The sequence below is a fragment of the Hyperolius riggenbachi genome, chromosome 1 (assembly GCF_040937935.1).
Source record: "Hyperolius riggenbachi isolate aHypRig1 chromosome 1, aHypRig1.pri, whole genome shotgun sequence".
NCBI classification, from domain to species: domain Eukaryota; kingdom Metazoa; phylum Chordata; class Amphibia; order Anura; family Hyperoliidae; genus Hyperolius; species Hyperolius riggenbachi.
In genome coordinates this window covers 106829758-106854145 of record NC_090646.1, presented here as the reverse complement: position 1 = coordinate 106854145, position 24388 = coordinate 106829758, and the positions used below count along the sequence as shown (strand labels likewise).

Here is a 24388-nt window from a genome sequence, read left to right as displayed (position 1 = left end):
CAAGAAGGGAATGGGGAACAGTTTGTTAATGATTACCGCTATTCAAAGTATCTATAGAAGGGATTTTTACAAGCACAGGACCAATAGAGAGCTTATACTATAGTTGAGGGAGGGCTCTTCAGGGCCCCTCTGGCCCAAGGGCCCCGATGCGGTCGCTACCTCTGCAACCCCTATTGCTACGCCCCTGTCAGTAGGAGACCTTAGGCAAGTCTCCCTAACACTGCTACTGCCTATAGAGCACGTCCTAGTGGCTGCAGCTCTGGCGCTTTGAGTCTGCCAGAAGAAAAGCGCAATATAAATGTTTTTTGTCTTGTCTTTGTCTAAATTACATCTAATGTGTTGCGTCTGCATATAGAGATACTGTTCGCTGTAATTTTTGACTTCTGGGTGTAGACATGGGATGAGAACCCAATCCAACTATATTCAGGTGGAACAGGTGACCATCTAATCTCCACGACACCAAAAAGTAGCCATGATGGATTTTAGAGAAGAAAGGTCAACTGGACTTCATAGGGCCTCATCCCAGCTGTCTTTATACCTAAGATAAACACTGAGAAAGCTTTACATGCCATCAAAATAGGTGCACAAAGCATAAGGAATTAAGAGAAATTATGTAATCTTAATGCAAAACAGCCAAGAAAAAAACATGTCTCTATAAATAATAAATATAAGATAACTATTCTCAAGCCATGGTGGCTTTATGGCTTGGAAAAGGATATGTTCTAATATCCAAAACAGTGGCTTGTGCATCAGGCCATTTCCTACTACGTCTGTACTCTATATTAAACTATGATTTACTATCTACTCTATATATATAGGCACATTTGATTTGGCTGTTTGGCTGTTTTGTACAGAAGATTTAAAGGATACCTGTAATCAACCCCCAGAAAAAATGTTAGATACCCACCTAAGAAGTGGGAAGACTCTAGATCTCTTAGAGACTTCCTGATCCTCTCTGTAACCCCTTGTTCAACCCCTGGGCCCCCGGCTCTATTATTTGACTGTAATGTCAAAGAAGTACTCGGGACTTTGAAGATGATCATCTCTATACTGGGGATGCGCAAGCACGGACTTGCAAATGTGCAGTATGGAGCCTCTCAATTTTGGAAGAACTTAGATACCCGAGTACTTCTGAGGAGACCCAAACACAAAGCCAGCAGGATACTTGAATTTGGGTCTAGTGGAGAAACAAGAGAGGACCAGGAAGGCTGGAAGGGATGAAGAGCATTCCCTCCTCTTAGACAAAACAAACAACAAATAACATGGATATTGTGCTTTTCTCCTGGCAGAGTTCAAAGTGCTTGAGCTGCAGCCAGTCGGGTGCACTCAGTAGGCAGTAGCAGTGTTAGGAAGTCTAGCCCAAGGTCTTCTTACTGAATAGCCGCTGGATTACTGAACAGGAAGAGCCGAGATTTGAACCTGGGTTGCTGTGCGAACTTAACCATTACACTATCCAGGCACTGCCATCTTAGGTGAGTTTTCTTTTAATAAAATATGTTAAATACCATGTGCTGGTTGCAAACTGGCCAAGACACGTGCTTTATGGCTGTAAGGCCACGACTTTAATATGACCACCTTCTTTTGTCTATGGCCAGCTCTTGACTAGTGGAAGGACAAGGACATTTCAACTTACATAAGGCCAAGCCTTACTGATAACACATGGAAACTCAACCAGTGGTTTTTAGCTAGTTAATATATAAAAAAATATACTTCTGTTACTGCCTATACTTCTGTGAATAAAACAGCTATAGAGCAACAGTTATGTGCTGTTTCAATCCATCTGCCACAACCTCAGAATAAAAGGCCAAATCAAGCAGCGCTATCAGCACCTCTTCAGCTTCATGTACTGTATATCTTCCCAGCTGAATAGGAATTTGACTTCCTGCTGTCACTGTAAATCATATTCGGCTTACATTATGCATTAAGTCCTTGTTCATAAATTAAATCTCTCTAAAGTGCCTGGAAAACTTGAGTGCTATAAAAAAAAAGAATGTGAAACAGACACATGCTATTATCATTCATTATGTCGATTTCTTTTTCTATACAAGTAAACAAACATTTTGCATCAACTACACATTGTTGATCATTGAAGCTGTGAAAGTGTGTGCTAAGCGCGAACTCAAAGGGGCCAACCAGAGGTAAGGTCATAACTAGCCAACCGAATGCTTGAAGTGTACAGACTTGTTGCTTAAAGGACACCTGAAATAAGAGGGATATGAAGGCTGCAATATTTATTTCATTTTAAACAATACCAGTTGCCTGGCTGTCCTGCTGAGACTCTGCCTCTAATACTTTTAGCCATAGACTCTGAACAAGCATATGCAGATCAGCGTAACTACAGGGGAGCAGCCCCACCTCTGCAGGGGAGTCCAGAGGTGTGGGGGGCCCCAACTACTAACCTACCCTTCCCCCAATCCTCCAGATCAGGTGTTTGTGTGGCTACAACTGTTTTGGGTGTGAAGATCCTGATATGACCCACATAACAAGGGCCCCCAGGCTGTGAGGGTCATGGGGGGCAAGGGAATTGTTGTGAACATTTAAAGGGTGTGGGGTGGCCAATACCCCTAAAGGCCGCAACATCTGGTGAGTCCTTACAAAAAGAGGGGACACCCACTGTGTGGACTGTGATCTATAGAGCAAGCACTGCCTGAAGCGCTCACCTATTTGCTATTTGTGAACATTAAAAGGGCCCCATCTAAGTTTTTCTGGGGGGGGGGGGGCATGATTTGTAGTTAAAGCACTGTTTCTAACTGAAGTCTGACTGGATTAGTCACATGCTTGTTTCAGATGTGTGTGATTCAGACATTACTGCAGTCAGCAGGACAACAGACAACTGGTATTGTTTAAGAGGAAATAAATATGGCAGCCTCCATATCCCTCTCACTTCAGGTGTGCTTTAAATCATGACAACCTTCACAGGGTTAAGTGATGAAATGGGAAAAATACACTGCAGGGAATGCAACGTAAAACTACTACAAACTATGACAATGTGACAGGTACGGGAGGGTGTAAAGAGGCAAGGGAGGGGGAGAGAGAGGAATCGTACACATGTAAGAGAGTAGTGAGTGAGAGAGAGAGAGAGAGGGAGGAACAGAGAGAGAGAGAGAAAGAGGGAGGGAGAGCGTGAGAGAGTGAGAGAGAGAGAGAAAGAGGGAGAGAGGGAGGGAGAGAGAGAGAGAGAGAGAGAGGGAGAGAGAGAGCAAGAGAGAGAGAGAGAGAGAGCAAGTAAGAGAGAGAGAGCAAGTAAGAGAGAGTGAGAGAGCGAAAGGAAGAGAGAGGTAACTAGTCATCATAATTCACTATGGCTATTTGTCACCCATTATAATGTTGACATAAACATATGACAAGTATAGGAATCCACATCAGCCTTTTAGCAATATTTCCCCTTGTCTTGCCTACTCTAAGCTGATTAAAAATGAAACCTGATTGGCTGCTTAAGATTACTGTACTCTGCATACCATTTTAGCTCACAACACACACTTATTATATAATGATAACAGGCAGCTGAGGCGAAGTAGAATCAAAAGAGTTAAAAGGTGTTCACTCAAGCATCCACTTAGCAGCATAACAGGGTGGAAAAAAAATCATTACAAGCAGATATAGTATATAAGAAAATCACATTCTATACAAAACAGTGGATAGACAAATAAAGCACATGCAGATAACCAAACACACACACACACACACACACACACACACACACACACACACACCGCTCTCATTCACAAGCTGCTGACGCCAAGACATTAGCTGACATGTACTTACAGCACTTCCAGGTCGCGCAGAGCTCGGAAAGAGCCATCTTCGATGCAGCTGATCTGGTTAAAATCCAGTTGCCTGTAAACAGATTAGAAGGATCTGCTTAAAAGACAAGCACAACGGTTCAGTGAAGCCAACCTCCCCCTGCTCTACACGGCTAGGCCGCTCTGCGTAGCAGCCAGCAGCATCTGTCCTGCACTTTCTCTCCCTCTACACCCTGCACTGCTGCTGCTGCTGCTGATGCTGCTGGATGGAAACAGTAGCTCAGAAAAAGCTCTAGTAAATAATAACTGCACCTTATATTAAATGCCAAAGGAAAGCAATTTCATTACATCAAGTAAAGCCATCCATTAAAAGCTCTCAGCGTCATCTTGCTGAAACAATTTCATTAAGGTAAAGCACTGTAAATCACTTAGTGTCACATGCATCCCCTCAGTGACCTAACTGAATCCATTTATCAGAGGAGCCAGCTGCATGTTAATTTTACTATCTTTGGCAAGAAAGGGGGGAAGACGCGATTCTGGTTTAATATGGCTGCATGGTGTAAGCCCTGTACTCTGCTTCCTTTGTGTGACTTGGGGACTAAGTTCACATTTAAAGCAGTCCAGCTGTTGTGGCATATTTTAATCCAATATAGCTGACGGGGGCTGGGATACATTTAAGGACACAATATGAGGCTAGGTCTCCAGAGGAGAATGGGGTCTCTTTAATCTTTTCCATAATCCATCTCAGCAAAACAAGGCAGCGCACTGACTTGATAAACAGAAGGAGATATATAGTTTATTTTTTATGCCTAGCCTCAGATGCCACGGACACAATATGAAAATGCCACTCATACAATATAAAAACTCCATTAGCGGTAGATATGGATTCTAGCTTAAAAATTAAAAGTGCTCGATATTACCATTGTAACCAATATTCATATTTCTGCTAATTTATTATATTAGCAACCATACTATTATAGCTGTGGCGCCAGCAGTGGTTGTTGTAAAGCAGAAAAGTAGTAGTTATTTTTAAAAGATGCACAAAATATTTGACAGGAGACTATAGAAGGTCATTACTATATGTCACATGTTTGAACTTTACACGAAAGCACCCAAGGGTTAATCATAACATTGGGGAGCTTAAAGGGATCCCGAGGTGAGAGGGATTATGGAGGCTGCCATATTTATTCGATTTTAAGCAATACCAGTTGCCCGGCTATCCTGCTGATCCTCTGCCTCTAAGGGCCTTTTTCCGCTGCACAGCTGAATTGCAAAATGCTAGAGATTTTTAAATCGCTATGTTTGCTACTTTATCATAGAAATCATGAAAAGTATTTTCCACTATAGTGATTTGATCTGTAAATTGCAAATTGCAATCGCTTTTGGGAGCGATTTTAAGAGTGATAATGCAATGTAAATGAAAAATCGCAATTGCATAATAAAATTAATGAAAAATCACATCGCTGGCGTTTGTGATTTGTGATTTCTAATGGAAAAGGGCCCGAAGAGTGATTATGCAATGCAAATGAAAAATCGCAATTGCATAACAAAATTAATGAAAATCGCAATTGCAATCGCTGGCATTTGTGATTGCGATTGCTAATGGAAAAGAGCCCTAATATTTTCAGCCATAGACCCTGAGAAAGCATACAGAACATCAGGTGTCTCTGATAATAATGTTAGATCTGACATGATTGGCTGCATGTTTGTTTTGGGTGTAATTCAGCCACTACTGCAGCTAAATAGATGATTAGGGCTGCCGGGCAACTGGTATTGTTTAAAAGGAAATAAATATGGCTGCCAATCTTTTCTATTTGACTAAAATAAATATTTGGAAAACAGAAATCTGGGAATGGGGGCATGTGAGGTAAAATTACCCTAAGCTACCTGATAATAGTTTATTTTCCTCACCCTCAAAAATGTTCTTAATTGAGATAATATTAATACAATAATAAAAAAGCTCAATTAATGACAATATAAAAAAAAATGATGAATATATAATTGCAAGAAGTAAAATGGTGACTTTTATACAGCAGTACTTACCTCATAAAGCTGAATAAAACTACTATAAGTCAAAAGGAATAGTTGTAAATTTATACAGTGTCTTAGATTTGGGTTTGGAAAAAAATACTTGTTCAAATACATTTTTAGTTTTTTGTTGGATTTTTTTTATTCAGGATTATGCCGAATATGCTTATTTATGCCAAGAGGCTACAGAACAGAGAGGAAGTAAGCTAAATTATCTATTCTACTAACTATAGAACTTGTCATTCAAATTGTAACATATACTAGAAACATCAGATTTAAGTTATTTGCTATTAGCAATATTGATATTTTATTATGCTCCAGTTTTTATTATTGAGATCCTGGAAGGTGTAGTTTCAACAAAATCTACTATGGTAGGAATCCAACATAACCAATGGTGAGATCCAAAGGTGAAGCAAAAAAGTAAGGCAATAAGTTCATTTACTTTATTAAAAAGATTCTCTCAGAAATCACCAAAAATCTATGCCCTAGTTGGTAACTGTCATAAGTATACACTAACTAACATAAATCTGAAACGGGGCCTTGGAATATGTATATAACATAATAAATTACAAAACTGGAAGTGGAACAGGCTCTATGATGTTGAACCATGCCTCTCTTGAGCTGTCATTACATTAATATTACTGATGTTAGCCTCAAGTCAAACCCATGCTAAGTTCTATAATAAGGTAATAAGAATCTCATTGAATCACACAGACTCTGTGTTTACGGTTATGAACAGAAATCAGCAAAGCAGTCTGCTCGGCAACCGCAGTGAATACAATGGATCTAGTAAGAAAGGCAATTAATGTCCTTGGTGGTTGATGTTATTCCTGTTATCCAGAGGCCTGGCTGTAGAATCAAGCATGTGACTATAATAAGACTGTAGGTTGGTGCCATGCAAACATAGCAAAAGGGATACAATGAAGACCAGTCTTATGTAGTCTTCCGTAGGCATACGTATGTGTATGCCACTTGTAAGTTGGGCTCAGGGCATAAAATTCTACTCCCCCTCTGAGTCGTAGCATAGCCATATCCCCAAATTACCCATGCACATGTCACACGCTATAGCATTAGTGCTATAGCGGTGCCCAAGTCAGAGGATACGCTACTGGCGCCATAAGCCACTGCTTCACTCTGTAGATCATGTCTGATATTTCAGACCAGGACAGGACAGTTAGATTTTCTGTAGCACACTGCTGAAGTCAGGTGACACTTCTCGAGAGCTATTATGAGGGGGGGAAATGCTATGAGCCATTCAATCCTTTCCTATATATCACAGCTTTACAGGAAACAGACTCAAAACAATAAGGCAGCAACATACATTTGTATTCAAGTATCCAGCCGAGTAAAGTTATTTTAGTGGTGAGATTTTTTTCTGAACATCCACCAGCCATGAACATAAAAAAAAAATCTATGGCCCCCTTAATCTTACGAGCAATTTTACAGGACAAATAAAATAGAGGCTTGGAATTAGTCCTTTTTTTAAATTTAATGCACAAAACCACGACATGAACACAGCTGCTCCATATATCTTACAATATCCTCTAGCTATGTTTATGATTAGAATATAGGAAAAAATAAATCTCCAACATTAATAACAATAAGATACAAAAATTCAGGTTATGGCTTCAAAACTTGTCCCAAGCTTTCTTACGAAGCCAATGACTTTGGCCATGATGAAGATCCTGCACAGCTTAATCGTTGCTTTCTACGTGATCTCCTCCGAGACCAGCAGCTCCAGGACATCCCGGGAGAGTAACCAGAGACAGAGAAGACCACCTCATACACCAGGTGCTCCGTTTATTGAAGGAGTTCAGCTTTCCTATAGGTTTGGCATTTAATCATGTATTAATAAAACATTTATATGGTGGTTTTCTCACAAATCCTTTATATAATTACAAATGATACAACTGGAGGAAGCTGTGCATTTTTTCAAATAATTATTCTTATATTACAATAGAAAGTTGATGCTGAGGGAGTAACCTTTAGAGAATAGAAAGTCTGAAAACGCAGCACTGGAAGATGTAGCTGAAGGCAAATGTGCTCAAAGTACGACTTTAAAGTCATCAAAATAAATCAAAAGAGCAGCAGAAATTATCAATATTTCATATTTTCAAGCTCAATCTAGCAAAAACGAATAATTCAGTTCTTTGAAGATACTAAAGATTTGAAGCTAAAATGGGGTTGTAAAAGTGATATGAAACCCAGCACTTCGTCTTTGCTCTAAAAGATGACAGCATATTATATACTACCACCATTTTTTTTAACTAGAACAGCATCCAACTAGTTAAACACAGGACTTCCAAGCTCTCTGCAGGGAAAGCTGGATGCATCTGAACTGAAGATAATGTTATCTTGTGTTTACTTAAATATATCAAGTTAGGAATGTAAACAATTCAGACACTCCAGAACACATACAGATACTCAGAAACCATTTCTGGGTGCATTACAATATGAATACACCAGTTATGAATAAAATTCAATGGCAGCTCTCAGAGCAAAAAAAAATAAATGTACTTTGTGAACTTGTCATTTCTTAATGAATAATAATATGTATGCACACAAGCAAATATGATAACTGTATGTAATATAAAGAGTAGGAAAACATGTTTTTATAGAATATTATGTCAGGGTTTTATACCGATTTAATATTTATTCAGTCTAAAATGAGCTTAATTCGCCATTTGAGCTGCCATATTGATTTTAATAAAAATACAGAAAAAATATAGACTTTATATAATATAGAAAATTTAAAAAGTGTTCTTTTCCGCTCTGGTCCAGAGATGGATTACGATTTAATGTGGACTTAGGCAACGTAATAGATTTGAGGCCCCCTTGTGGTTGTTTTGGTAAGCTGAAGTGGAGAGAGGTCAGAGAAGGTGGTAGGTGGGCCCCTTGACACCCACTAGGCCCCAGGTCCTGCCTAGGTTGCCTGGGGATGACCCTGCTCTGGTCTGGCTCTGAAGAGGGGTGTTGTGTTGCAAGGCATGTGATGTAACATTCCATGAACATCTACAGAGCCAAGATGGGACTTTACTTTTGTTACAGTACAAATATAAACTAGCCAGATACTGGGATCAAATAGATTTTAATATGAACATTTAAAACGGCTTTGGGGCATCTAAATTTGAAAAAAAAGGATTGATGGATTGGTTTGGTTTTAAATCACCTACCTGTTTGTAATAGTTTTTTGGTGTGGATCTGTTCTTAGGGTTGCACACAATTTGTGTAACATTACTCGGAATTGTACAGAATATCTAATGCTGGAAATACACCATACATTTTTACCCCCGATAGATGGGTTCGATAGATAATTTCCGACATGACATTATTCCTTACGATTGTTTTTTGGCTCGGTTTCTCATAGAAGTGAATGGAAAAAGATAAGAAAAATGAGCGGAAGATAAGAGAATTGAGCGCAGAATCGAGCGGAAAAAAAAATCGGGCAGAAAAACATATTGTGTGTACCCAGCTTAAGAACACTCACAGATCTAAAGCCGGCCATACACTATACAATTTCTTTTGCCTAATAAGACATTTGATAAGACAAAAACATCTAATTGGGAAACCCTCAAACAACATTCCAATCAGCATCACAAGAATCAGCATTGTGGTTCTTGTGATGTCAATTGTAATAGAAGGGTCAATCATAATGTGGATCGTGGTGCCGATCAAAAACACAGTTTTATGATGTGTGGCCAGCTTGAGGCCAACAGCCAGAGACCAATGGCAAAGGGATTTCACTGGAGAAGTCTCCAAGAAATAGGAGAAGCCAGCAGGTGACATTGGCCACCTCACTATACACATGGAGTAAAATTACACTTTAAGTGAGCTAACCTAAAGCAGTTCTGCTGATCATTCAGCATCAGTAGTGTCTGAATCACACACCTGCAACAAGCAGGCAGCTAATTCTGACATTTTTGTCAGAAACGTGCTTGTTTGGCATGTTTGTTCAGGGTCTATGGCTAAAGTTATTAGAGGCAAAAGAGCAGCAGGACAGCCAGACAACTAGTATTGTTTAAAAGGAAATACATATGGCAGCCGCCATATCTCTCTCGCTTCAGGTATCACTTTAGGCATTTTTAAAAGAAAATATGCTCCAGGTACATTTTTAAATGTGGCTGTCATTTATGCTTTCAGATCCATCCTTAGTAGGTTTGTAGAGAGGAGAATGATGTCATCACCAGCACAACCTTGAACCAGCTGAAAATACAGACCTAAAGATCATGAAGGACCTACTTGAAAAGTATTTTTTAGGTAGTAGAAATTAATTATTTAGGCAGATGTTTTGTATCAAGCTGATGTATTATGTTGTTTTTGATTAGTTTTGAGATCTACCTCCAAAAGTAGTGATGGCCAGTGAAGTGAATTTGGCCATCTAAAGCTATGCAATGAATACAAGCAGCAGGATATTTTAAAGTAATACAGGCTTCATCTTTAGCAACTCTGAAGTGCAGTAGTAGAATCAGAATAAATGTATTTGGCCAAATAAGTTTGCACTTACAAGTAATTTGACTAGGCTTTTGCTTAACATACACAAACAAAACAATACAAGGACACACAGTATATACGCCTATTACAAGTCCAGGACAGTATGTAAGTTGCAGTGGAAGTAAACAGGATGAGAAGTGTTAATTTTCAGTTCTATGTTTTAATGTAGTTCTATGTTGTAATGTTGTAGTACATATAAAAGCACATAAAAATGACATAAAAATCATAACATGTCTGTTGCTTAACCACTTCGCATCCAGACCTTCTTTTCCCCTTATGGACCAGAGCGGTTTTGACGCTTTAGCCATGTCCCTATTTAAACAGCCATAACTTTATCCCTACTCAGGACACCTAAATGATCTAGGTATTGTTTTTTCAGGACATACTGGACTTTCATGGGGGGGGGGGGTATTTTGACCCAAGAATAAAAAAAAATCTATGCATTTTAATGTTAAAAAGAGGGGGGGGGGGGGAAATTGCATTAATCCTTAGGTTTCACCAATTCTAGTAAAAAATAAAAAAAATGCTACAGTAGATAAACATGCCACCAGTATTACGTCCCCCAAGAATAGATAGCCAGGCGTGTCCCCAGTATCAGCCCCCCCCAGTATAGCCAGATGTGCCCCCCCAATATCAGCCCCCCAGTATATCCAGATCTGACCCCCGTATGTGCTAGTCCCCCATATAGACCGATATGCTACCAGAATAGGGCCCACCATTAGAGCAAAATGTGTCCCGGCACATTTTGCTATAATGGTGGGCCCTATTCTGGTAGCATATCGGTCTATATGATTAATGTTCCCCATTGTAGCCAGATGTGCCCCCAGGATTAGCGCCCCCCCCCCCCCCATTATAGCCAAATGTGCTCGCAGTGTTAGGTTATGGCCCCCCGGACCATTAGATGTGCCCCCCATTATTAATTCCTCACCCCGTTACCCTGATGGGCCCCAAAATACATTTCAACCCCCCCTTTTGGAACACTACCCCCACCCTCCGTTATGGGTAGCCAGATGTGCCCCCCTTACTACTCTGCCCCCTCCGTGGCCAGATCGATAAAAAAACGCCCCTGCAAGCAGAATATCTCACCTTATCTGGTTCCTGCGATCATCCTTTAGCCCCAGCTTCCATTCACCGCACTGCACTCAGCCCTGTGATACCGAACACCGGGTCCCGGCTTGATGATGTCATCAAGCCGGGTGAGAAATTATCCTTGCAGGGGCATTTTGTTTATCGATCTGGCGTGGAGGGGGAGAGATAAAGGATCACCGCTGTTTGCTACAGCGGTGATCGTTCATCCGTGGGGGGGGTCACTAATTGGCTACAAGAGAACATTTTCCCTTTCACCAATTAGTAAGGCAGCTGACAGGGCCGGGGTGTGCGCTCTGAAGCGTACCCGATCGTGCACAGCAGGGCTGCAGGCAAGTCAGTATATCTACGTCATGGTGGCTTGGAGGGTGCCACAGATGACATAGATATACTGTAGCAGTGGACAAAGTGAAAATGATATAAAGATTGCCATATGTATTTTATTTTGAACAATGCAAGTTGCCTGGCTGTCTTGCTGATCCTCTGCCTCTAAAACATTCAGCCATAGACCCTAAACAAGCATGCAGATCAGATGTTTGACCGGATTTGCCATATACTTGTTTTAGGTGGGTGATTCAGACACTGCCAGCGCATGAAAGATCAGGCAACTGGTATTGGTTAAAGGGAAATAAATATGGTAGCCTCTGAATCCCTCTTACTGCAGGTGACCTTTAATATTGGAGCTATGATTTCATGAACAGAACACATGAAATGAAATCCTAGCAGAGCTCAATGGATGTAAATCCCTATAGCATGTATAAAAATAAAGGTAAACGTGAGAATTTCTGAATAGCTACTTATACATGTGCCTTCCCAGAATGGAACTGGATAGAATAACGCTGGCCACACCTGGAAATACTTCATAAGCTGATTGACCGCATTTCTGATAGGGAATTATTCTATTGGAAGGGAATAAAGTATTATTATAATTTTCCTCTGCAGATAAGAACCTATCAGTATCTTTGTAAAATTGGTTGTGAGGAAGATCTGTTAGGTTGTCATTTTATATAGTATCTGATAAAAGATTGTATCACGGAAGAATCATATTATTTTGCAAATGATTGATTTTATAGTAACTGCAAAGCAAATTGGTATTTTGTTGGGTCCTTCTAAAATCGTCCTGTGTGGCTAAGCTGAATACTGACCTCGCGACCCAGGAAGATGGATCCCAGCAAACTCCCATGACGACGAGTGCTCTCCACGATCCACCTTTCTGGCAGTGGGTATACGTGGGTAATACGTGGCGGGGTTTGCCCCTTCACGCTGTGTTGAACTATCTGATATGCTTCAATATATTTGCATTTGATTATCCCAAGAACTTTTTACATGCAATGTGCCCACAAATGGATATTTGACTCAGATTGCCCATATACGCTGCATCTCTGTAGGCATAGAGGGTAAGATTTTCTCCTGATCTTTGCATATGTGTGTATTCAAATGTGGACATTGCTGTAGTTATGTACCTGTACTTTATATTGTATTTTATACACAATTTTGATTGTATAGTCCATCTGACTGATTGTGTAGTCCGTGTTATATCTTTTGTACAATATACTCCCTTTTTGCAACCAAAATTGCATGGTGTGCGTATCTCATTGTATATAAATGGGTATACGTGACGTCACGCAATGGCACACGCCGGGCACGAACAAGAGTTCAAGCAATTGTGGTACTTTAAGCGGGAATTGGTGATCTTAAAGACTTGTAATCACTGCGTGTCACTGAGCATCAGTCGCGTAAACGCACGTCTGTAGCCATGTTGCGAGATCATGGAAACAATCGCTCGTTGCTCAAAAAATCCCTGGTTTTCAGAACAATCGTTGGAAAAATTGTGTAGTGGATACCGTCCTTAACTGAAGAAATGTAAAGTGGCCGCATATTACAAACTTAGAGATCAACAATACATACTTCTTATGTTCATCACCCACAAAAGGATATTGTAAGTCGATCGATCTTATTGTTTCCTTACATGATTGTACTGCTAAAAGATTGAGTGTTATTTTTACCAACAGATGAGAAACAATTCATATCTCAGTGAATGCAGTCACTGACAGATCCAAAAGGTTTAAAACATGAGATATGATTGAAAGATACATCATACCCTAGAAGAACCAAGCACATTAGTTTACGAACCATTAATGTTTCAGTGACTACAAAGCCAAACAATCATGTTTTTGTTCCTTCTAAACTCGGACTGTGTGGGGCCGACATAAGACAACATACATATGAAATGCATGTTCTCCAACTGACCTTAAAACGGACCTGAACTCAGGACTTACTCTCTGCTCTAAAAGATACGCAACAGCATAATAACCTTTAAAAAATGTCTCTGTTACAGCTGATACAAATCCTGTAATAAATCTGCAGGGTGTCTACTTCCTGCTTTCATGGAGGCAGTCATAGGGTTAACATCCTGTGTTTACAAATTAGCTGCTTTGCCGATGTAGTCAGCAGACACAGTTGACAAATCAAATTACAACGTGTGCTTAGCCACCGATGAGGGGGGATTAGACAGACTAAACTCACTAAATACATACAGGGTGGATTCCTCTATGTTTTCCTTCTGTCCTGTGCAAGAGTTCAAGTCCACTTTAAGATTAGTGAAGCATCAGTGTGGATCTTCAAGCAGGATGCAGCATCAAATGTTGATTGAATATAACGGGAAATCGTTGTGTCAGGCATTTCCACTAAGGCTTCCCTTTAGCATAACATTGAACGCAGTACGGAAGCCTTGCATCCTCCTGGAGAAGCTCTCCAATTCCGCAGATTAATTTCTTCCAGCAATTAAGTAAATTGGCTTTTTATTAAAGTGATAATATAGATGTACAGTACAATATTTTAACCTCCTGGACTATCTATCAAAGTCGTATAAATTGCTCGCTGGCATGAAAGGCTGCTCTTAGTGCAGTCCCAGAGAAGAATTGCTTCCAGACAAATTGGCAAAACCTTTTTTATGCCATCAAATTTGCCTAATGCAGTCTGTAGGTTAATCTGAAAGAGGGCGAGCTGTATGGGTGCCCGTATCTTATTATCCTTAGCTGTCAATAGATAAATCATGGCTGACGCAGCGTCTTCTAAATCATCCCAGAGAGGAGAAATCATTGAGGACAATCTCCTCCCGAAGTTTTGAAAGATGGCAGTACATGGCGAGGTGCTTTGCGGCATTTAATATGGCTGATCTGAGATAGCGTACGTCTTTCTTCTCATTTTCAAATGCATGCTATCTTTGTGACCGGGATAAAAGAATTGAGGGGCATGTTAGGGGTATGTTAAAGAGCCAAAGATTAGATTGCTTCGTCTTAAGATAATGAAGAGCAATTATCTCTAATTTGTGAGGTATTTCAATCGCGTACGTACACACCAGAATGGAATCAGTAGAGACGCTGGCACCACTACTGTGGATGTAGAAGGTTTATCTACCTCTAGAACATAAAGCTGGGTGTGGCCCAGGCTACCAGCATCATGGCGCATTGTAAGTATCTGTACGCTACTGCGCATTGCTCTTATGGTATGAAGGTTTGATAACTCCTTCTACAAAGTGCTCAAACATCGAATGCTACTGCACATTACTCTTATGGTGTGAAGGTCCGATAACTCCTACTACAAAGTTCTCAGAAACCTGCCGATACCCAAGAAATATGGGTGGAGGCTGCAGATGCCTATAGCAATGACAGTGCTGATCATTTAATCTGATGACGTCATGCTGGCAATGAATCAGCGTCACTACGGTGATGGCGTATTGTTCAATGAGTGGCATGTGACCCAGGATGCGGGAAGCCTGAGAAAGGAAACAATGATGTCACCTTCCTGGCTTTGCAAAGCGGTAGAGTTATGGGAATCACTGGACGGGATGAGCATAATTACAAATATTTTGGCAGCCAATTCACTATTTTAATTGTCCACTTTTGCTGTTTATCTGGCATACCATCGTAAGTTATTGATGGTTGGTGGTTGAAGGAGAGGGAAATGTCAGGAGAAGGAGGAGAGGACCTTTTGGGATCATGATAACTCCATGTCCACAGCTGATACCTCTGCCAATAGTCCATCATGTATTTTGTCAGTTATTCAGGACACTAGTAAATCGAGATCAGAACGAACATTTGCTATGGTAGCATAAAAAGTGACTGCTGCTTGTCGCACTGCAGCAATTTAGATTGTATAGTAACAGACAAATATAAATGTGAAAAAAAAAACAAATATAATCATAGAGAGCCAGACAGTGTCCTTCACTGATGAAGGTTTTACTGCATTTTGTCATTGTCATAGACAAAGCCTATCCTTACACTGCTGGCTTCAACTATAATAACTTCAAAATAGTATTTTGTGAAACATTGAGAGGGTAAAGCTGCTTCCATTAATTAAAATGCTGCCTGGTCTGATTATTGATGGACTGGCCAAAGTCTACAGGTAGATTAAAATAACACATATACTCATACATATTGTACAAGCAATGCCAATCTTCTTTACCCTTCATCCCGCCAATGTCTTCCTACAAATCTACACATTTTGAAGCTGGAGATAATTTAGGGAGGTAAAAGGTAAGGAAAATAGGCATTACATGTATAATCTGTACACAGATCCACTGCATTCTCTTGGTAGTCTTCCAGATGATTCAATGTGAGACCCACCTGAAAAGCGAGGTGGCATCAATCTGGTGAGCCTCTCTGAGTGTGAGCGTGGAGGGGTCACTTGTGTGACCATGGTTTGGCACTTGCACTGGGAGCAATGGGCTATGCGAAGTACTGTTTCCAAGGCCCAGCTGGAAGACTACCAGGAGAGCACAGTGGACTTTTGTACAGATTGTAGATTGATTGGATGCACCACAGCGAACCCAGAATATTGAGAAGGACTCCTATATGCACTATTGTGGGACATTATACTGTGATAGCAGCATGATACTGTATACACATATATACAAAAGTGGCGGAGCACATACCATATAAATATAATAATATATGCATAATGTATGTGAGTAAGTGGTTGATTCACTCAGAATCGTTAACCCTAACGTGTGCACATAGTGCATATTAAGATTACTGGCATTTACGTAATTTACGGAAATTGGGTAATGCACTATGTACGTTCACTACTTACATTGCTTGAGTAACATGCAACGGAAGTGGTGCATGCATATAGTACATTACGCAATTTGCATAAGTCGCTATGTAAATGGCATAAATGCCGGTAATCTTATTGTGCGCAATCTGCACTTGTTAAGATTAACATTCTTTAATGAATCAACCCCTATGGGCCATATGCAATTCATTTTTTCTCCTAAATTTTTTCTTAGGAGATCATTTTTCATCTTCTATTTAAAATAACTTTTTGGCACTTTGCAATTGAAAAAGTAACAAAACATAGGTGAAAAAGTACTATTAAAATTATTTTGAGTATTTTCATGCTTGCTGGTGGTTTAAAGGGCATTTTACTGACTAGTTTGAAAATATCACCTAGGAGAAAACTCAGGAGAAAAAGTGAACTGCATATGGGCCTATATGTCTGTTCTGTTCTTACTGTACATTTAAATCTTGCCTGGTCGATTTGTAAATGGTCAGGGCTGAGCGGGAGAAGTGAAAGGTCATGCTGAAATAAAATACTTTTTCAATAAACTGCAAGAGAGTTAGGCCAGTTTCACACTAGAAAATGGCGTTTTTATTGCAGTGCGAACGCGCAATCGCACCGCAATGTTAAAAACAGCCTTCGGAGAATGCACGGTAATCTCACTCCTGGCTGCAAGCCAAGCAATAAGTGGGGCTCTCTAGCGCTCACTTCCTGTGGTGGAAATCAGAAGTGCACGAAAGTGTATTGTCAAAAATTGGCTTCCCGGCATGCGCGACGTGAATGGCGAACAGTTTAAAATATCTGCAGCGCCATGGACTTACAAGACTTCTGGTCGCCGCACGTTGCCGCAGGTCGCCACGGGTAGTCACCGATAATGCGCTGTTTGTCGTTGCGGAAAATTAGCTACTTCCGGCACATCGCATCACACCACGGTAGGTCTGCGGCTTTTATGCATTGGGCACCTCCACTCCTGTTTTAAGTGTCTTCAGGGCCAGATTTACCATAAGGCACTGTAGGCATGTGCCTACAAGCATCTAATGATGGAAAGGCGGCTCTCTCCCCTCCCCAAGTGCCTTTCTTCTTCCTTCCCTATGTAGAGTCTGGAGGGGAATGTAAATGAGAAGTTACTCATCTGGGTCTCAGCATTCCACTGACCAGATCTCCCTTCAGTAGGGGGCACCTTTACCTTGCCTAATTCTTAGGGGCTACATAATAATACTAAGGCCTCGTTCACATCATTTAGCGCAGATGGCTGTGCGATCGGAACGCAATGCGTCCAATCGCACGCCATCTGCGCTCCTATGCGCTGCGCTGCAGATCCCATTCATTACAATGAATGGGATCTGCGCTGCGATTCTCAAAAATGCGTGCAGCACGCGATAGCGCAATCGCGCTGCCACGCAGCGCATATGATGGGAACGGTAGAAGGGCTGTCTATGCCCTTCTACCGTTCTTGCGTGTCGCACACTATACGCGCTGCAAAAATGCGCACGGCAGCGCGTATAGTCTGAACTAGGCCTAAGGGGCACCTGTGGATACTTACAATGGGCAGGGGAAATAGGGGAGAGGTAACAGCTGGGACAGCCAGGACACTTGCGGTGTGGTTTGGTGGGGATTTGTAGGTACATGGAGGGTGAAGTCTAGGGTGCCAGGACATCTGTGTCTATAGGCTCCTGTGATATACAAAACGCTTTTTCATGTGCTTTGCGACTTCCCTATACCTTCCAGAAAACGCTCAGAAATGGTACAGGCAGCGCTTTGCTGAGCGGATCGGAAACAAATCGCTCAGATGTGAACGCTCTCGTAGGGAATCATTGCACAAGCTGTTTTAGGGCGATTTAGAAAATCGCCAGCGCTTAAAATAACCCGGAAATGCCCTAGGTGTGAACAAGCAACCCCCCCTCCTCCCTTAAATACCTATCTGCTCTTTCCCAGGTCAGGGACTCAGTAAAGGAAGGATGGCAGCCAACAACCTGTCCCCAATGAGACAAAAATCATCAGGGGCAGCGCTTGAGTTTTTCTAGAGATCAGATCTCCTGTAATTTAAATTGTTTGATACTAGAATATAAGGTGGGATTACAGTAAACTGAAATTGCATTGTCGTCAGGCTTCTAGCTTCCCGAAGGTGTCTAAGCAGCTTAGACTTTATAATTTCTCATTTACCACGAAGTGGCAAAGCGGATATTTTCCCCTTAAATAAACATCAATATTTAGCTGTGTATAGTACGCTGGCTCTGTGATTTGTAATGATGATGCCATAGCTTGATTACTTAAGCACTTTATGTTCTCACTCTCCTCTGATTGCCTTAAAGTGCATTACATTAACTAAACGAAAGAGGGCCATTAAGAATTTACTGGTTCAATTAACCTAAAAAAGCCACTTCAGCTGCAGACATTTTATGTTTGGGGAAAATGTGGAAGAAATTCTATTAGGGGACGTATGGCAGCTGCCACAGGCATTGCTAAAGGTCACAGTAACACATAATTTCGTTTGGATGTGATTTGATGGCTACTGCTCAAAAGAAAAGGGTGGCAGCTTGATTGGAATGGATCTGTATTCATACAGAGGAGCAGTGATATGACACAAACGTAAGATGCTGCACTGGTGCTAAAGCAAACCTGTCACACAAGTCTGCTGGGCTAGTTGTTATTTCTACAAGGTGACTAGTGCATTTTGGGTCACATAACTACTCTGTATTTTCACTTTCAGTTCGGGTAGGGAAATGATCAACAGGCTAAGGCTTGATTCACACATAAAAAGGTGTTGAGACCAGTTCTGTCAGTTTTTGACAGTTGGCATCAGTTTTGTACGTGTTTATATGGATGTGTTCACATATAAATCTGTACATTTCCGGTCCGGTCCTGTCAGTTTTGTATCAGTTTTGTAAGTGTTTCTATGGCTGTGTTTACACATAAAAGGTGTATATTTCATGTCTGGTCTAGCCTGTCACTTTTGTATCAGTTTTGTATGTGTTCCTGTCACTTTTGTATCCATTTTGTATCCGTTTCTGTGGGTGTATTCACACATAGAAGGTGTACATTTCTGGTCCAGTCAGGTAAAACTGATACAAAACTGACAGGACTGGACTGAACTGAACAGGAAATGTACAGGTTGTGAACCAAGTCTAAATGTCTATCTGATGGAAGCTACCACTGTAAGATTCTCAGGTAGTTACAGTATGTATGCTTAAAGGGTTATTCAAGTAAAACAAAGAAAACTGTTTAACTTTCCTGGGGCTTCTTGCAGCCCCCTACAGCCATCCTGTGCCTTACACGGTCCTCCAAAGCTGGCTGGTTGTGGCCAGAGCAGGCTACTGCGCTTCCACTGCTGGGAGACGTTCCGCGCATGCTCAGTAGCGATTTCCCTATACTGCGCATGCGCAGAATGCTGCCATGCATGGGGACACAATGAGGAGGCCCGTGGTGCTTTGAGGGGGTCACAGCTGAACCAAGACATGGAAATAAAAGAGGAAAGCCTGTGCATAGTTCAGAGGCTTCCCCGATCTTTCTGTATCCCACTGTCCCAGCACAGGATCCTTCTAAGTATATTCAACAAATGGTTTGTCAAATATGTTTTTTTGCGGATGCGCACCTGTTAAATTTCCCGCGCCGTTTTTAAATGTATCTCTCTAGTGAGGCATGCTGGGATGTTTCCCCACAACAAACCAAGAACTACGGGTTTGCTAAATTGCTATAAGTAATTAAGATACCAGTAATCCCATGCCGATATCTCAATTATCTGAGTCACCTGCAGTTATCATTATTTTCCATTAACTCGAGACTTCCCCAGAAGTGCAGTTTAGCACCTGCACCCAGGCAGAACCAACACTTGTTAAACACGATTGAAAAATAACAGCTTTTAGCTAAATCAAATTTTTCATCCATTTTATTTTTAATGGACGAGTACAGGGGGAGCAGAAGGGAAAGAGGCACCCTAAGTAAATTAATCGCCTGTGAAAAAAATATCCCAGCTAAGAAATCATCATTGTCAATAGGAAAAGTTATTTACAGTTTCCTCATGGATCAGATAATAAGGCAGCCATACCGTTAGCCAGGATGAGTAAGCGATCTGTCAGACAGGAGTCAGGCAATGGATAAAGATTACAGATGAACCAATATATCACCATTATCCACTTTCCTCACAAGGCTTTTACATGTGCCATAGCAGCCCTTCTACATGCGGGGACTTTGCTTAACAATGGAAATGAAGACAGATGGGCAGATCTCACAGATATCTTTTTCATATGGCTGTGCCGAACTGCGTACTGCACAGACGGACAATCTGTGGCTACCGGCCTATTTAGCATCTGCAAGCTGTAAACGACATGATGGGATATGTAGTTCCTTGTCAGCCAGGACTGTCACATAATACCCTGATAAAAAATACACCAGAGGATACCAGGGATCAAATCCCTCTCAGCCCTATAGACCAGAGAAACTAGTGATGATCATCTCAATTTAAAGCGGTATCGTCGTCATAAAAATCAAATTTCAACAGCAACTGGTCTGAGTGTATTAAGTGATAAAGATGCTAAGCCTGCATTCAAAACTTTCAAAACTTTTTCTGCTGTTATGGTTTAGAGTTATCACATACTTAAGGAGCACTGGCCCTTTAGTAGTCGGTACCAAAGAATTGCATGCTGGGGGTTCTTTTTATCTATAATCTATTCCTCCTCTTCCCTTTATTTCCCTGCCAGCTTCTTATCTGAAACCTAATCCCCTGCTCACTTGTGTTTACAAGCAAGGCTGAGGTGACTCAGCGATTGGAGGAGACAAGAAAAAAAGTAAAGGGCAGAAATGACATCACGAGTTAGTCTTAACTGTGGGCAAAAGACATGGCCCCCACCAGAAACAGAATTCTCGTCATTTACTATATAACATTCACTGAAATCAAAATGTGGACAGTATAATACATGTGTTATGTAAGTAGATCGAGTATTTATCTACTTATATATGTGTTTTTTTCCCTGGCATAGTAGGGCTGATCCTACTGCTTTAAATCAAAATTCAAATACAAATTTGTGTTTAAAGAGGAAGTGTCGCGGAAATCTTAAAATTTCAAACACATACAAATAAGAAGTACATTTCTCCCAAGGTAAAATGAGCCATAAATTACTTCTCTCTTATGTTGCTGGCATTTACAGTAAGTAGTAGAAATTTGACATTACTGAAAAATGTTGGGCTAGTCCATCTCTCCATAGGGGATTCTCAGCATGACCTTTATTCTTTATAAAGATATTCCCTGAAAAAGATTTACATAAAGATGCTGGCCAGCCTCCCTGCTCACTGCACACTATTTTGGCAGTTGGACGGAGCAACTGCCATTCACTAAGGGCTTTTCAAAATAAAGAAAACCCTGAGAACCCCCTATGAGAAGATGGGCTAGTCCAAAATCTGTCGATAATGTCAGATTTCTACGATTTACTGTAAGTGACAGCAACATAGGAGAAAAGTAATTTATGGCTCATTTTACTCTGAGGGAAATGTACTTCTTATCTCTATGTGTTTTAAATTTTAAGATTGTCGCGACAGTTCCTCTTAATAAAAGCACGTCCATAGTGCAGTGGTGATTCTGCAGCAACTACAGTTCAGCCCCCCCCCCCCCAGCAACACTTTCATGGGTGCCCCCAAACAGTCACACCTCTTCCCTTGCCTCCCCTTGGTGCCGTTCACAACCTTAGGGCCCATCTCACAAGGGTCATAAAACAAATGTGGCCATTGTGATCGTCACACCCATAGCAAGTGTAGCCACAAAAAGACCGGATCTGAAGTACATTCCCATGAATCAGAGCTAGGAAAGATTAGTAATTGGGATGTCCCCCACACCTCTGTGCCTCCTGCTATAGCAGGTGCTGCCACACTCTAGTTATGCCCCTGATTCCGGTTTTTGTACATGAAGATGGGAGTTTAAAAAGATTTTATTGGGGCTCACACCTTGCATTTTATACCTCCTCCACTAGATGGCATAGCCCATGTCCACTATATTTGGATCCACGTCATTGGTGATCTCACATAAATGGATGATGCAGGTGTAAGGTAGTCACTTGATGAAGGGAGTGACCCCCAAAGCACTGTGACAATCAGCTGTCTTGCTGGAGGTGGTGGTGAGGCCGCCTTGGAGGTGTTTGCCATGCGGTCTGTGCCGGTAAGTTTCGTGGTCCCGCTGGCCACAATGATCCACTCTAGTGATTACTAATCACATCATTTCACGTAATTTTCACGTCATTTTGTGCCCAATTTAGCTGTTAACAGCAAAGCCCCCCTCTATGCTATCATTACCAAACTTGCTAAATATGGTAGGAATAAGTCAAAAAAATAAATTTACAAAAGACTTTGTAGTTTTACTTTGCATTTTGTAAATCAGGTTTCTCAAAAACTACAAGGTTTTTTTGTAAAAAAATATTTTTTAACTTTTTCCCACCGAGTAATGGTGCCGATAGCCTGTATGGAGGCTTTGCTATTAACTGCTAAAGTCAGTACAAATTATGCAAACAATACGTGAAATTGCAAACTTACGATTCCTAATTACATTTACATGCAAAATTAATTATGATTTTTACCAAAATTTTGCATCATGATTTTGCATCGTAAATGCGAATTACAATGCAAAATTACATTTATTTACAATTTGTGCTCATCACAAATCACTCTGATTTGGCATCCTAGTTAGCATGTAATAACTCCACTCTCCATCTAGGAGTAAGTATGTATGTGTTTTATAGTTAAACTATCATGCCATAGAGCACATGTGTCGAACTCCAGGCCTGGAAGGCCAGATCCATGCCAGTGTTTAGGATGGACTGAGAAAGAAATGAATGTGTTCTACCTGATGGACCACACCTTCTCTGATTCAGACCCATCAATTCATTTGAGCTGTATCAAAAATGTGTGAGGATCTCGGCCCTCTTAGGACCAGTTTGACATACCTGCCATAGAGGCATGCATGTTTGCTTTATATTTTACTGATGTATATATGTATATGCTTGTATAGGAATGGTAGGAACATTACCAATGTCAGCGCTGCTTGAGATTGACGTTGTAAGCACCTGCAGCCTGGATTCATTACAAACAGTGTCCGCTGAACGTGCAGCGATCATCCTGTCACTCTCTAACCTAAGAAAGGGTTGCAAATCTTTGTCACACAATATAATAAAAAAATGTAGTACAAGTTTACTGGATCACTTACAGAAATCCTGAAGTCAAAATAAACAATTGCATCTATAGTCCTAATCCTATGTAGGACTTTCCTGAAATTCCTGAGTCTAATTTTTGCATAAAAATTAGGTTTTGACTGCCTTGGATGACTAATGATGTTTATTCAGCTCCCATACAGACAAGTCTTGCAAGCCACACAGGAATTGTATGACTTCTGATTAGTTATCAGTGAGAGTTACACTGGTCTGACAGCAGAGAAACAGTCATTGAGAGCCCTGAATCCTTAAAGTGAACCTCCGGACTAAAAATCTACTCAGCAGAACTGAAAAGGCTTGGTGTTTCTTTAACCTCCTTGCCGGTTATCCCGAGCTCAGCTCGGGGTAACCTGCGCAGGAGGATATCTCAGGCCCCGCTGGGCCGATTTGCATAATTTTTTTTTTGTTACAAGCAGCTAGCACTTTGCTAGCTGCTTGTAACTTCCGATCGCCGCCGCTCGCCGCCGATCCGCCGCAATCCGCCGCGCCGAGTCGCTCCCCCCCCGCCCCAGAGCCCTGCGCTGCCTGGCCAATCAGTGCCAGGCAGCGTTGAGGGGCGGATCGGGATTCCCTATGACGTCCCGACGTCCATGACGTCGGTGACGTCATCCCGCCCCGTCGCCATGGCGACCGGGGAAGCCCTGCAGGAAATCCCGTTCTCAACGGGATTCCCTGCATACTCTGATCGCCGAAGGCGATCGGAGTGGGTGGGGGGATGCCGCCGCTTAGCGGCTATCATGTAGCGAGCCCTTGGCTCGCTACATGATTTAAAAAAAAAAAAATTAAAAA

General features: G+C 41.3%; 1 protein-coding gene across 11 annotated transcripts in view; it reads right to left on the bottom strand.

Moving 5' to 3' along the window:
- SLIT2 (slit guidance ligand 2) overlaps positions 1-24388 on the bottom strand; it is a 530767-nt gene that overhangs the window by 143544 nt on the left and 362835 nt on the right. For all 11 annotated transcript variants that reach the window (XM_068278011.1, XM_068278031.1, XM_068277940.1 and 8 more), the window contains one exon: positions 3766-3837. In XM_068278011.1, the coding sequence (XP_068134112.1) occupies positions 3766-3837 (72 nt within the window). The remainder of the gene's footprint in view (positions 1-3765; positions 3838-24388) is intronic.